General features: G+C 35.3%; 1 protein-coding gene across 1 annotated transcript in view; it reads left to right on the forward strand.

Annotated features, from left to right (window-relative positions):
* The window catches only part of COL11A1 (collagen type XI alpha 1 chain), a 173,878-nt gene that overhangs the window by 84,751 nt on the left and 73,194 nt on the right, over positions 1-15,933 (forward strand). Inside the window, exons 25-32 of the mRNA XM_067300830.1 lie at positions 351-404; positions 3,124-3,168; positions 3,853-3,906; positions 3,992-4,036; positions 7,466-7,519; positions 8,326-8,433; positions 11,954-12,007; positions 15,000-15,053. Of these exons, the coding sequence (XP_067156931.1) occupies positions 351-404; positions 3,124-3,168; positions 3,853-3,906; positions 3,992-4,036; positions 7,466-7,519; positions 8,326-8,433; positions 11,954-12,007; positions 15,000-15,053 (468 nt within the window). The remainder of the gene's footprint in view (positions 1-350; positions 405-3,123; positions 3,169-3,852; positions 3,907-3,991; positions 4,037-7,465; positions 7,520-8,325; positions 8,434-11,953; positions 12,008-14,999; positions 15,054-15,933) is intronic.

Here is a 15,933-nt window from a genome sequence, read left to right on the forward strand (position 1 = left end):
TCAGAAAAAAAAAAAAAAGGTCTCTGAAATGTAAGTGTTTCAGGCATGTAAAACAATAGCAGCCATAATATCTTCAATATGCTTGAGTCAGAAGGTAAACGTGAGCTTTCAAAGTAACTTATTTGAAGTTAATTAAACTGATATATATTAAAGCTGATAAACTGTGAACTGATGAATCTAAGATGGGATCTAAGCTTTTGGAAGATATCCCTTCCCTTCCTTCCATCCCCCTGCATTACTGTATTACTGTTTTCTTTTCTTTTTATTCCTAGTGCTGTTTACAGACAATCCTCATTGAAGTCTCTTTGTCTGATATCGTTCTTAAAATCTGTCTCTATTATTGTACTCAGGGACCTCAAGGCAAGCCTGGCCTTCCTGGCCTTTCTGGTTCTGATGGGCCTCCTGTAAGTAACTAAATACTTTGTCCACCGAATGTCTAAATACTCTTACCAAGTAGCACATAATTTTCGATACCAATGCTGCAAAGAGAAAATGGAGAGTAAAAGCATCAGTACTCCTCGTTGGGAACAGCGTTATAAAATCCATGTAAACCCTCTGTATCATTTAAGCTATTGAAACTTTGAGAGTTATGGTTTTGAAGCAGCTGCTAAGAATGGCTTTAGGCTTTTAAAAATGTGGTTCAAGATAATAAAATGCATACAAAACATCTGCAGTGATGAACAAATAACCTGACTGACGTACAGAGGGTAAGATACTGTTTCACTGTAGTCCTACTATATCACTGTGGAAGAGCAAATCATCTGTAAAAAAAGATGTCTGTGGTCACCACTTATTTTCTCAGGAAACAGGATAGGTTAGTTCTTTCTCTGCTTCCTGACCTAAGTTGCATATCACATGTTTAGGCCTCTTCACTGTCTATGCTGGGACAGACCTAAGCCAAACTTTATAATCCTGTGATTGCTAAGGAGTTCAGCTTCTGAGGATACACTCGTTCATGTGAACAGAGGATGTAACCACCTGCGTAGCATTGCTTACAGTTCAGGCATTAAGCTTACAAAGGGAATCAATGCTTTTAATGACATGAAGGCACACAAGTTTTCTTGCAACAAAAAACATGTTTTTATGCCACCAAGAACTATTAGACAGTCAGTGTGTCTTCTCAGACCATCTCTCCTTCCCATGCCATTTTCTCTTACAATTTTTCTTCTACAGATTAAATCTCTGTTTCTTAAATCAACAGAAGCACTCAAGACTTTCAGCAGGAGTTTTACTAGAATAAGAACTACAGAACTGACTGCAGGGGGGTTGTTGCTTAGATTAATATATTACAAATACAGAATTTTACCCAGGGCTGTCACAATTTCTCTTTTTAGAAACGCACGTGACAGTCCAGCTGAAAACATATGGTAGCCTATATTAAGTAGTCTTGAATCTTTGTCTAAACATTTGAGCTTTCCCCTTATCCTTCTCTGCATGCTGAGAACAATATTAATTTCCAAACATCAGCATTCTTTAAAAATCTGCATGTGTTAAACCTTAAGGGGAGAAAAATGCTGTAAGAGATAACCAGGTGTTAGCACAGGTATGAATTCCTACCTGATATACATCCCTACTCCATGTTATCTCCCTAATGTACAGGTAGGTTTGTTTAGAGGAAGGGGTAGGGAAACAGGTTCAACTAAATCCGTTTCAATTGACATGACCTACTTACAACCATAGAATTACAGTGGTGATTGAAGGCAATGAGCAGTATCTACCTGATTTCAGTGAGATTTGTGTCTGTTCCCATGATATCCATATTAAGATCATGTAAAAGCTCATAGACATTTTTTTCAGGAGATCAGAAAAATTCCTGCTATACTATTTCATTTCATTACTATGTGAGGAAATGTCATTCCTTTTTGAAGGAGAGACATTGTTAAAAGGGGTATATTATACTGGAATTAATGGAGCTCTAAGGGAAACAGATGTGGTCTTTAACTGCAGCATTTTTTGAGTCATTTAATATTATAGAGATCTGTAATACTGGCTGGGGATTTAAAATCTTGTGCACAAAAAAGCATGTTCTAGGAGATTAGAATTAAACCACTGACATGTGCCCTTTTAAAAAAACAACAACAAATACTCGATGTTAGTAAGACAAACTCTTTAAAGCAAAATGAACAGCTGGGTATTAAATAATTTTTATTTTAATCATTATTTTTTAGCGTTAATTAATAAACCACATATTTTAATCTGTTTTCCAAGCTAGCAAATAAAATATAAGCACCAGAGGTTTGTCATATAAGATTAGCGGGCACTTCAAAATCATGTCACATCTGACAGACTGAAAACATTTTGGTATGTCAATGACACCAAAACATGAATATTTTTAGTAACTGGCTGCATGTTATGTAGCCTATGTTATGTTATGTGGGATTACATGCTTGGCAAAACTAGAGGTTTACTATACTCCTGTAATAAAACTGATCAACATAAGTAGAAAAAGGATTCCTGCTGATTCTCATACACGGTAATCTTCTATTCACATTTACTTTCATTAAATTGCCATTAAATTTCACAGCACTTTAGTATAAATTTTGTAATAAAGAAAAATAATTGGTTGGTAAATAATTATGTCTTGAGTGCTGCAGTATTTTTAACTTCAGTGATACAGAACGAAAACTAAAATATAAACATATTTTGTTTTAAAAGCAAATAACACTTTAAAGTAAAGATATGGAAGTAGTGCAGAATGTTCAGTAAAACTAGATCAGTCCTTTATTGGTTCCTGCAATAAATACCATAGTCTTTTGAAGGTGTGTTAGGAATGTCTTTATGCTGTAAGATCACCTAGCCTGTTTAAAAATCAAGTGCAAGAGCATCTTACATTTAAATCCTCTAACTGCTGAAACATTAACTAAAAAGAAGAGGTGATCAGGGTATTCCTGAAAACATTCACATTAACGTAATCATTGTCTGGCTTTTCCTCTGTTTCCTAAAGTAACTCAGTATTTTGAAAGGAAAATCTTTCCCCAAAATTATATTTTTTACTATTGTTATACAGAAAAAGGGATGTTTAATGTCATGAAATTCAAGTGTTAAAATAACTGTATTTTTATAATGCAATATCATTTCCCAAAGTGAGTGTTTTCCAAATCAGGTACATTTCTTTTGAATCAGGGTCATCCTGGCAAAGAAGGTCAGTCTGGAGAGAAAGGTGCATTGGTGAGTTTCAAAACCTTTTTATAAACTTACATAGCTTTCAAGAAAGCTTTTGCAAGTTTTTCAGTTCTGTGATACATTTGTTCCTAAAGGACTATTTAGGAAGATAATAGAAAACCCATCATGCATTCAAAGCTTCTGTGTGCTGGCAAACTTATTTATAATATTCTAAGGGGGGTGGAGTGATAGTATAAACTTACATATTACTCTTTTAAAGTAAAACTAATTGTGGAGCCAACAGAATGGCAATCTATAAAAGTAGCATACATGTCATATAAATAACCTTGCAAATGGTTTGATTTTACAATTTCATAATATAGGGTACCTGCTAGAACTCTTCAGAACCTTTAGAAGATTTACCAAAGTGTGCGTATACACTGGACTTTTTTTAGGTCACTCTCAAGTTAGTGACAGATTTATATTGTGAGTAGATGTTTCCCAAAAATACAAATAAAACCAAGTTTGTAAACCTATAAATAGTTCCATAGTGAGGTTGAAGGATGTTTTCTGATGCTGCAACTTTTCTTAGTGGCAGACAGCCTGAAAAGTCTATCAACCTAGTGTTGTTTTGATGTCTCACACAAGACTGCTGCATTATAGTGAAAGAACAAGGATTAGACTCAGAAGAGAACTGCTTGCTAAACAACCACTATACAAACAAAGGTTCTTTACTCCAATATATTTTAGGGGCCTCCAGGTCCTCAGGGTCCAATTGGCTATCCAGGTCCTCGTGGTGTAAAGGTAAGATTTAATCATTGGATTCTTCCCCCTAGCCCCCTCTTTCTGATTATATATGGTGGATAATTCTTTTTATTCTTTTCTTTAGGGAGCTGATGGTGTCCGTGGTCTCAAAGGCTCCAAAGGTGAAAAGGTAAACCTATGACTGCATTTACTTCCTTTCTGTTTTCCTGAGTTCCTTATTTCAGTGCCACCTCTTCTGTCTCCTTCATTGCAGTGTGTTTTCTCCCATAGTGGTGGGGTTGCCTTACCCCTAAGGACATACATAAATCAATTACCTCCATGGTTTTTAGCACTGATACAAAGTGAATGTAAAATATTCATTTATGCAAATGCTTTTGGATTCTTTTGGCACCAGTGTAAATAACTTCTCCCTAAGGTGCTCTGAACTGGAGAATTAGACATCCCCTTTCCTGTTAATAGATATTACAGTGGCTGCTGAGGAGCTTGTTGCATCAGAGAGATTTGTGGTAATAAGAGTGTTATTTTTATTATTTTGATAGTGCTATAGGCTAGATTTTGTATTTCTTATGTACCCAAAACTTCCAATAACTTTTTAAATTTCAGGTATTTGTGAGCCAGATCTCTGTCTTTGCCCACATGATGCACAGCTCCAGTCAGATGCATATATATAAACAGGAATAAAGTTTTTACTTTCCCCTGATACCATTACTTCTTTACACAGAGCAAATCCTCCTGGCAGAGCAGACACCAACTGCTGCAATCTCTGCTGACTTCAAATGGTCTGCAGTGGCTGAAACTGCAGCCAGTATTGGCTTGAATTCCCACTTTCCTCAGCACTCAGAATGAGACAGATTACAGACACCCTCACTCACACCACCTGATCACACAGAAAAGTTCAGCCTTATGGCTCTAGTGGCTGCTGTGTATATATTTATATCTATATTTCTAAAGCAGAAGACTCATTCTTGCCAAAGAGCCTTGGTTTCAGCGCTAGAGATCTGTCTTTCAGGCTCAGATACAAGAGCTGCTGTACATTTTCAGGCTTTCCTAAATCACAGTTTGTCTAGCCCACGGGCTCCTTTTAGGGTTGCTCATTAAATCTAAGCTAAAAACCAAAAGTATGTTTAAAACCCTGCAGTGACTGGACAGTTCAAAAAAGCAGCCCTCTCTTGTGTCATACTGAGCGATTAAAGTCTAGCTGGGACAAAATGCAGAGTTCACATGCAAGTAAGATATGTGTATAGATATATATAATATATATTAATAAATGCTGATTAGCGTAATCTCCGCAGCATTTCTGTGATCCTAAAAGTTGATCTCAGAGCTGCAGTAAGACGCTGAACACTCTTGAACACCTCAAAATGTCACACAAAGGTATTTCACAGATTGCTCTCCCAGAGCTTTAAAGGTCGATTAGACAGAGGTCTTTTTTTATCAAAATCATTCAGATACTATTGTGCTGGGGAAAGCACTGTAAGAAGACAGAAATAAACAAATTGATCAGTCAAGAAAACCTCTGTAGATCTGAAATGGTTCCAGGGATGTCAGAGGAGATCTGCCTCTGTACTGACCAGTAGATGTGAATAGAACTCTTCAGATATTTTGTTTTTTGTTGACAGCAGAAGAGGAAATAGAGCATTCAACTCTCTCTGCCTACATGGAATAAAATCAACCTTTTGTAGATCTCAATAGCTGTGACCTCACTGGGAAAGGTGAAAAGAGTTTTAGTTCATTTGGCAACCATTTGGTCAGTGGTTGGCACATGGTCAGTCCTTGCTGATATGCTGCAAGGTGTTCTCATATAGTTATTACTATCCATGGACATAACTGAGCAGCTTTTACAACTAAAGTTTTTTCATGTGTTCTGCACTCTACCTTTTTCACCGCTCTTTAAATTTTAAGAAATGCCAACCTGGAATTTTAATTTATGCAATGTAAGATGCCCTTATAAACCTCATTTCTACCATCTACAAAACACAGGAAGCCTACTTGTAAGGGGTTGGGGTTTGGGTTGGTTTGGGTTGGGTTTTTTTAGTATATTTTTGAATCAATCATGATGGGCTACTTCATCCTTTTTTTATGAACACATTGCAAAAGTAAATTTGGTCATGTTTGGAATTTAATACTAGTGTCCCATCAGCTGTCTACCACTGGGGAATGATTCTATCACCCTTTCCAGGGTTATTTATTGCATGCAGCATGACTACTTCTGAATATTGAACAGAGTAAAAGCAGCTTTAGCCTTGCAAACCTTCTCAATTGTCTCTCGCTGATCAGGGAGAAGACAAAGCTTTTGTGGGTCTGGGAGTGAAAAATGCAAACCTCTCTTTCAAAGTTAGGATGAAATATAAAGCCTTTCTTGTTTTTTCAGTAATATCCGGAGCATGCTGTCACCCTTTCCTGATCTGTTGGGTTGGCTGACAGTCAAATATTACTTAGGTTCTACATCCCCAATATTACTTCAGTGTATAAAAAACTAACAGCATCACAGTGAAACATTTTACTACGTGCTCATTCGTCACAATGAGAGCTTTGCTCCCGGTATATAACTGAGCGGTAGATAAAATCATACTATCCATAATCTTTTGTGATCTGAACATTGGAGCTATAGTTGTATGTTAAGTGAGGCTGAGAAAGAGTGAATCAAAAGCTGGTATCAGTTATGCTAGAGCAAGTCTTGAACAACTCCATTGCCTCTGGAGATTTCTGTTTGTATCAGTGACCTAACTCATATAGGGGTAAATACAACTTGACCAAGTACTGTCTGCTCATACTTCAATATGGAAACCTATTAAAAGGTGTGGACTAAATTAGCTGCAAGTACTTGTTAGGCAGTAAATAAGTAGTTCTCACTAAGAATCACAGTAATGTGCACCTGTTTTGCCACTGTATACAGATTCAAGCTTAATGTCTGTTTGTTTTTCTACTTTCTTTCAATCCCATCAGCCAATGAGATTGGTCAGGAGTAGGCAGGACTAAGTATTGCCAGATATCCAAACACTATATAAACACTGATTCTTCTTTTAGTAGTTATGAACATTAATATTTATATTATTTTTCTTTTATTAAGACAACACTGCCATTACCAGCCTATTCTTTGATTCCTTTCATGGTATTATTAAGACACTAGTCTAAAAGAAAATTAAGTAAAAGGAAAGTTCTGCCACTGAAAATAAAAACACTGAATTATTTGCTACCAATTTTTTAATTAATTGGATTGATGGCCTTATTGAAATGGAAGATAACCAAAAAAATTCAGGACCTTATAAAGGGATTCATAACAAAACTTAAGAATTGTTTTGTCTCTATCTTTAAAAAGCTTTTAAACAGCTTTAAACAACTATTATTAGGAACTTTCCAGCTAAGCAATCATTTTATGTAGTGCACTGATATACTTTCTCTAAAATAGCAATAACCCTATTAAAATACTCTGATGTGTCAATTTCTCATTTTATCTGTGCAAATTATTTTAATCTGTAGTGGATGAATTATTGCTATTGGTAGCACTAAGGTTATCTAGTATTTTTTATTCTATCTGCAGAAAGAAAAATCTCTCCTATACTAAAAGCCTTGATATATACATTTCTGCCTTCTTTAGGGTGAAGATGGTTTCCCAGGATTTAAAGGTGACATGGGCCTTAAAGGCGACCGGGTAAGCATTTATTGATAGCCCATGTATTCTTAAAAAGAATAACTGGCATTATCTTGAAATGATCATTTAAGTGAATGAATAAATTTAAACCAAAAATAAAATAAAAGCTAGTAGCTATAATTATTTTTGTTCCCTGAGCATGCACAGATTTCAGCCAGAGAGCTGGTTCTTTTGAATCAGCAATCCCCAGCTATAAAAAGAAAGACAATGCCAGTCTTGGATTTCCTTTTCAATAAGCTTCTTTCTAGAGAACATCCTTGTCAAGATTCCAAGATGTCCAGTATTTGCCTGAGAAAACTTAATTTATCCAGAATAAATATGGTTCCATTCCAATATTAGCATCTTACAAGTTTCTGCCAAAAAGTCTTTTGTTTAGCCCAAAGGAAGAGGGCTAGCTTCTTTCCAGAATAGTGTTGTTCAGGTTCTAGACAGCTTCTCACAAGAGGCTGCTGGCCTACATCTGTTACCTATATACATATGTAACTGTGATGATGGGATCCAAATAAATAGAAACACGCATTTTTCTTATACAGACCCTCAGAATGCCTTCACAAGGGTTTAGGGAAGGAAAAATAAGAATAGATAGCTTCCAAGCCCAGTTCTCTTCAGGCAAGGAAACTGGGCTCTAGAACCTGTAAAAATAACATTTTGTGGCTAACTTATGTGCATTTGCATTGATTAAGCAATGGTATTTTCCTTATCTCCATTTATTTCTCCTGAAAACTTATTTTCAGCTAATTGTAGGTAGACTCACTATTAGATGCCCACAGTCAATTGTTCCATATTTACATTATGTTGTATTTTAGGGAGAAGTTGGCCAGCCAGGTCCACGGGGAGAAGACGGCCCAGAAGGTCCAAAAGGTCGAGCAGGTCCATCTGGGGACCCGGGTGCTGCTGGTCCAGCTGGGGAAAAGGTCAGTAGCCAGATACCAATATAAACATATCATTGCCTCATAATGTAGATGGAACCCACAATCTTCACTAAAAAAACAAGCCTACAGATCTTGAAGACGTCCCTTTAGCTACCTAACAGTGGTTTTTATGAGACACTACTAAGGCAAACCACTAGAGTTCACGTTTAAATAGGAACTGGTAGTCATTACTTTTTAAGTATACAAAAAGTCATAGCACTTTAAGGCAGCTAAATCGCTGTCCCAGATTGCATACCACACACACCAGCTAAGAAAAATATGATGCAAAGTAAATAGCTGGGCACTAAGAAGATACTGCTGGAGGGTGCATTCAAAGTCATATTATGGCAAATTATGAAATAAAGTTTGTTTAAAACAGAAAACATATCCCGAATAAAAAATCCCAAATGGGATTGGCAAAAGTGAAAGGAACTGTTAAAAGGGAGAACTATTAAAGTAAGGGGATATGAAATACAGGAGAGAACAAGCACAAATGTAGGAGAAAGACAAATCTCTGTAGGATCCTCATTTCATTAAAAACTCCTTGAGATGACTTGAGATAATATAGAGGGGGAAAGGAGACTGAGGAATAGGTGAGAAATATGCAGGCAGCGTATTTCACTGGGTCATAGCATCAGAAAAGAAAGTTGATTTCAGCTGTGGCATTTTGGTTAGCTGTGAAGGAATGATAAAATAAGACAAAAATGAAGATTCAGATATATCTATATTATATTTCAAAAAAATGAGATGATGCTGTTGAAAATATTTCTATCTAAATTTTTTTGATTAACTATGGTTTTAATGCTGGTTATATCTTGAAAAGAATAGGACAGAAAGAGCATTTTACATTTCTTTCTCAGTTTCTCTGTCTTTAAAATAGGAACAATTTGTACTTACCCAGCCACATCCTATCTAACATCAGGTTTAATTATTCTATCTGTCTATTTATCTATATACAGTATTTAAAAGTATACATTGAGTCTTAACTATGTGTATGGTACTACTAAAAAGAGGTAACAAAGTTAACAGCCAAGAGTTTTGCCAGGAAGAACAAAATGTAATCAGCAGACTTGGGAACAAACTCTCTTTCATCAGAAGTTACTACTTTCTGTAAGTATGTTATTACTAGAAGTTCAGAAGAGGTTAGAGTTACAATTTGTGTCCAGTGTCATTCATAAGCTGTTATAAAAGAACATATCCAAAAGCTCAGTTCACTCATTCTGAAAAAGTTTTTTTTTTCAGCTTTACTTAACTATTAGGAATTATTTATGAATTAATGTTCCCCACAATTTTGAAAGATATCTTGCCAGCTGTTAGCAAGGCCATGAATCACATAACATTTAACAAAAAGAAATCCAGGACTATTCTCCTACATCAATGCAAGTTGAGTTCACATCAGAATGCCAGTGTACTCAATGTTAACTAGATCAACAAAACAATCTTTATAACAAGGGATGTATTATCTTCATCTACAACATGGTTGCATTCTTCAAAGAGGATTGTATGTATCATGGTAAAGGTTATTTTCAGTGTAGCTGACCTGACAAAAAGAATATTAGGACTCTTAAAAAAAAATTGTATTGCTGTCATGATATCTGCAAAATAATTAATTGATTGAGGACATTGCAAAATACTCCCTCTTTCTTAAGTCTTTAGAACCTGCATAAAAAACAAAGAAAAAACTCTAAACATGAACTTGTTTTTGTAGTCATTAGCTTTTAAATACGAATTTGAGTTATTTTTACTTCTCCTTGTTCAAATTACACAATGTGAATACCGGTTCATGTTTTCAAACTTTCCTTCTCAACTATGAAATATATGGAACTCTCACAGTCTCACAAGTCCAGAATTTGAAGCCTTAAAAATCAGAACATATGTGAAAAAATTACTGGAGCTGGCAACACTGGTTTGGAATTTTCGATCCAGAGCTTTCCCATTTATTTATTCCTTTCATTGCCTGTTGCAAGTCAAACATCTTCTGTGGATACTCAGCCATGATGCAGTGGGTCAGAGAGCAATTCTATGTGATGGTTCTTGTGACATTGACTTTAGCATAAAAGCCTAGAATAATCTTTGTTAATTTTTATATCTCTCTACAAGGAAGTGCCTGTAAGAGCAGATATCAATGTCCCATTCCCTTTATTATCTACTATGACTTTATTTTATGCAAAGTCATAGTCTTCTGTGCTCATCAGTACTACTCTTCTGTTGACTGAAAGTACTACAGTAGTCTCTTGTTCTCTACATCTGACTGATCCTGTGATAAGAAAACTCTTTTCCCCAAGTAGGGTAGATTTGCTTAATAATGAAAATGCGAAATATGGTGCAGAAAGAATGAGGAACATATCGGAATGGAGCTTATCAAAAAACATCCATATCCACACAAAACCTAGACAGCTGGGCCTTTCTCAATCAAAAAATCAGTGACAAAACTCTCACTGAATTTAGCAGAGTTTGAAGCACTGTCATGCTGCAAAACTTTCAAATGATTCTAATGCATGCAGCTTGTTTCAGTGTGGCGTGTAACTGGCAGCATTATAATTATTTTTATAAATGGAACTCTTCTTTAATAGGGTCTCAGCCAGAAACATGCGCTTACATGGATATGATAATGCACAACCCCTTTATTCATGTGCTGTATTTTTTCAAGGATAAATATGTTTATTTTGCCAAATTCTCTCCCATACAGGAGGTCTCTCCTCCCACTTTTCCATCATCTAAGATTACTGCTAAGTATCATGTTATATTTTGCAGTCATGTCTTTTCGATGGAGATCTTCCCCAAAATGTGGTAGCCTGGAACATGGATTGTGTTTAGAATAGTCAGAGTTCCCATCTCTCAAAGACGGAAGCTGTTTTCCACTGCCATTGAAAGTGACAAGCTGTCACTCATCATCTCAAAGTTTGAAGAGACCAACTCCATGAGGCGCGTTATTTCATTTCTAGGAATGGGCAATATCAGTGTTGATCAAATTGTTCATCCTGTTGTCTCTTCTGAACATAGCAAGGCAGCCATATTTGTTGATAAATCTATTCATATCAAATAGTCAGTGGAGTATGATTTACCATATTCTCAAACAGTTCAGAAATCTTCAAGAAAAAGCTGCTGCTTCAAATGCTTATTCATGAAAGGTCTATGGAAAGCAAAGCAGCCTTTGTACAGTATGAAGTTAAAAGAATTGATTCTCACTAAAGCCTAGTAACACCCTGATTTATTAGAGGACATTGAGAGTTTAGTGACCTCTTCCCCAAAGCAATACACAACAGTTTATGAAAAGAAAAAGACATAGAGATATTGGCTTTGCTGAACTCATTCACTGGAATGGGATTTTTTTAGATTTTGAGAACTAAGCCAGTTAACTATTTCTCTGGTGTTTAATAGTTAAAAGAAGAAGTATATTTCTTTAAATATTGTGTTTCATAAAATATCACTCTAAGTTGTGGAAAAATATTTTTCTATAGAAGTTTGCTAAACAACTAAGGAGTATGATAAAATATAATTTAACACTGTCATTTTATTGCAGGGTAAGCTTGGTGTACCAGGATTGCCAGGATATCCAGGAAGACAAGGTCCAAAGGTAAATGATCTTGTTTTTGTAACACTACAGAAAATTAGTCAAAATGGCAATTATTCTTTTATTCATGTGTCTGGAGGATCAGGGTATGGGAATCAAAGCACGGGCCATTCTTCACATATTTTATTTCTTGACAATCGTGTTCTGAAGCAAAATCTTTAAAAATGTTAGGTCCCCGTTGTTTCCCCTTTTCTTAACTACACTGCCTTCAAATCTTTGCCAACCTTAAGTGGGTTGTGTTTCTGTCCCAGCATCAGGCAGGCATACATTACATGATGTTGAAAAAGAAGGAACTGCTGATATGTTTGAAAGAGAATGAGCACTATATTGACCACAAAATGGATGCTGATAGGGAATTTTCCATGTAGTATAATGATTCCATTTGTCTCATTACTGCTTCTTCCATTAGCCACAGAAAGACTAGCCATATTTCTTTGCAACATATTTTCATTTACAGTTTTTGTCATGTATTCCCTTTGCTTCTGTTTAGATAAACTTGTGACCCAACCCTTAGTTGATTTGTGTGCCTACATCTATTCTTCCACTATCCTTTATGCTTTGTTTGCAATAGAAAATATGTAGCTGTTTCCTGATCTAAGTGAAGGCTTGGAAAAACACATTTTAAAAGTATCATCCTAACACGGCTTTAGGAAATGGGCATGCTAAATTAATATAATTTTTTAAAAAATTTTACTTCAAAGAACTCTCTAAGATTAGTAGGAAAGAAAAATTAAAAAATACCACCATTCTACAGATATTTCCGAGTGTAGAGGAGGCCATCAGGGAGACTTTGGATCTTTAGACCATCTCAAAGATGAGTCGTCTAGGGAAACATTGCAAGTAAAAGAATCTCCTAACCCTTCTATACAACTGAAAAATCACCCTGCAGTGAAATCCTCAAATTTGCTCTAATTTGGGATCTATTTTCATTTTAAAATTTGAAATTATAATTTTTTGGCAGAAATACAACTTCCTGCCTGGCTAAGCAAAGTGTTTTTCTGACTTTGGCCTATATTTTCAGTCAACTGAATGAACAATCTGAACAATATTTATCCACTGAACATTCTGTGTTAATGAAAAATATCAAAACCATCTAAGGAAAATATTCATGAAGAATATTCACCTTGAGGAACATCTTTTGCTTCTGCCTTTTAACCCAAATGCCTGAGATTTCAGTCTCTCTTTTCGTCTCCTTTACATCAGAACTGTCTTTTGAGAAGTCTAAGATCAAAGAGGTTTTACATTATTCAGTTCTAAGAACAAAAACAATGTAACACTTCAAATAAGAATTGACTGATTCTTCAGCAAACAATCGATCAAGAATTTCATTACATTAAATTTTCATCACATTAAAATTAGTTCTCAAGCTGAATTCACTGTTTGCTCTTCTAATTTGTCACTCTAACTTCCAAGAAAGAGTCATGGCAGCTACAGTACATCAAGTCATTTAAAGGCTTGTTTTGAAACTTATTCGCAGTCCAGTTCAAATTAACACAAGAGAGGGAGAAGAGGAAAACAGCAGAAAAATGTACTAGCTGTGTAAAGGAAATAAGAAGTCCTGTCCCAGAATTGTTGAGAAGGTTCACACTGCTCTTTTTGCTGTCAGTTATTTGCTTTTTTTTTTTTAAGCTTTCTTGTGAGAGTTGTTCTTAGAGTACTAACATTAACTGATAATTTTCACTATATTTTTTCTCCAGTCCAGTCCCTCTTCATTAACACTGTTGCAGGAAGTACTGAATATACAAGATACTTGCAGCCAAATCACACCCATTGATGCCTGATCATTTGAGTCTGTTTTCTTTCCCCCTAAAGAATGTGCTTGGGCTTCACAGAATAGAATTTGCACAGATTTTATTCACACTTTAAGTTATAACTGGTGAAGAATTTCAAGAAGAAAAAAAATCTCATACTTTTTCTGGCACCAATGAATATCAGTCAAGTTTTCATTAGAATCACTGTCAATTAAGTTGTACTGTCCTCAAGCCAGTCCAGTTAATGGGTAATTGGAATGATTTGTGCTAAGTAAGATTTATTAAAAGGCAAACATAAGTAAGAAAAAGACAACAAGAAATTCTACCTTAATTTTTTGTTATTTGCACTTTAAAAATTGGTCGTTTAGCCACTAAAATACTAATAGCAAGACGTACAGCTATAGATGCATTATCAAAGTAGGCAGTCTATGCAGAGTCTGGCCAGTTGTTTTACTAGCTGGTCAAATCAAACAATGTTTTGATTTTAATCTCCAGTAATTTAAAAGCATATTTTATCAAGTCTGTCACCTCTTTGACCCCAAGTCCCTTGTAACAAATTAACACATTGGCAGCTTACAAGTCTTCTCTCCCTCTGGAGCTGTACACCAGAAGTAAAAAATAAAATAGTAGTATTCAGATTAGAGTGAGCATTAAGCAGAAGGAAGAAGGAGAAAAAGGAGAAGCAGGAATAGTTCCTGGAAATAGCTTCTATATATAGAATCAAGGTAGATAATCTCTCCATAAATTCTGCTTACTAGACAATCATGTAAGCACATTACAGTAAATAAACCACATGAAGTTATTTACAACAGAACCACTGTTCTGATATGGCAGTACTTTACAATTACTTTGCATGGAGTTATTTTGTAAAAATATTATTATATTGTGAGACAGTAGAGCCTTGTTTGTTCCTCTTTATTAGGTACAATTACAGTTATTTCTAGTGGGCTGTTAATGATCTTTTTCCTACTGTTAAAAAATGTTGCATATTTAGTGAATACTTTATTATCTAAGAAGATGATAAATAATATCCATTCTATATGTTGATGTTTCTTGCATTGCATTCAGGACTTGAGGCATTGTGGTAAGTTAATTTACAGATATTCATCAGAGCTGTCACACAAATTAGATGTGTGTACAGTATACATCACTTTGGAGGTGTGCTTCACATGTAAATTAAATATTGACTATAGTACGGTTTTGTTATTGATGTTTTCTGATATTTGCATTGGTTTCTTCTGTAGGGCTCAACCGGTTTCCCAGGATTTCCAGGTGCAAATGGAGAGAAAGGTGCAAGGGTATGATAATTCATGTTTGCATGATGCTTAATTAATTATGTGGAACTCAGTGCTACAAAGAAGTCATTGAAACCTAAGGATACAAGTTATCATCAAAAGAACAACAAAAAACAGGACTTTTCCTATTTAGGATGAACTTCTACAGTTATATGACATACTGAGACACAAGTTTTCATTCTTTAAGGCATTAACCCAAGCATACAGGAGCTCAGGCACTTTCTCACTGGGTATCTTATTCTGGAGTTATATATTTGAAAAAGAGAAAAGAATTCACCTTTAATGAAGGATCTGATTTGATTGTGTAGCTGAATGAGCTGGCAAGGACTATTTTTCTGTATCCCCTGAATTGTGCTACTGCACAATTTACCCTCAGGGGAACTCAACTTGTATTTCCTAAGTATTCTGATTTACCACAAGCTTTTTTATAGCCTCAGCTTTGAAAATGCAAGATATACCGTACAAGAACACATACTATTAACAAATCAATGACAGTTTTTTCTGCTTTAACTACTTGAAGCACGTGAGGGAAAATCTGTTATGCATATTCTTCAAAGCATAAAAATGAGACACAGGTTAGAAAGAAGGTCATTGTACTGTTGTCTCTAAAGCTCACTTAAATATAGCTGATTATGTTGTTAGAAAGCTGATGAAATTATCAAAAGTGAAAAGATGAGTCAGAATTCATAGATGATAGCAGCTCAATGTGGCATTAAGTCAAAGTGAAGCAATGTATATCATTATTGCACTTAAGAATCCATTTTAGTTTGAAGCATGACAACAGAAGCAGAAATTCGTATTTTTTAAGATGAAACATAAGAAAGCTAATTGCATTTGTAGTTGCTTATGTATAGTTTAGATTGTTCTTGTATTATTTTAGCTG

The sequence above is a fragment of the Apteryx mantelli genome, chromosome 8, assembly GCF_036417845.1.
Source record: "Apteryx mantelli isolate bAptMan1 chromosome 8, bAptMan1.hap1, whole genome shotgun sequence".
Taxonomy (NCBI): domain Eukaryota; kingdom Metazoa; phylum Chordata; class Aves; order Apterygiformes; family Apterygidae; genus Apteryx; species Apteryx mantelli.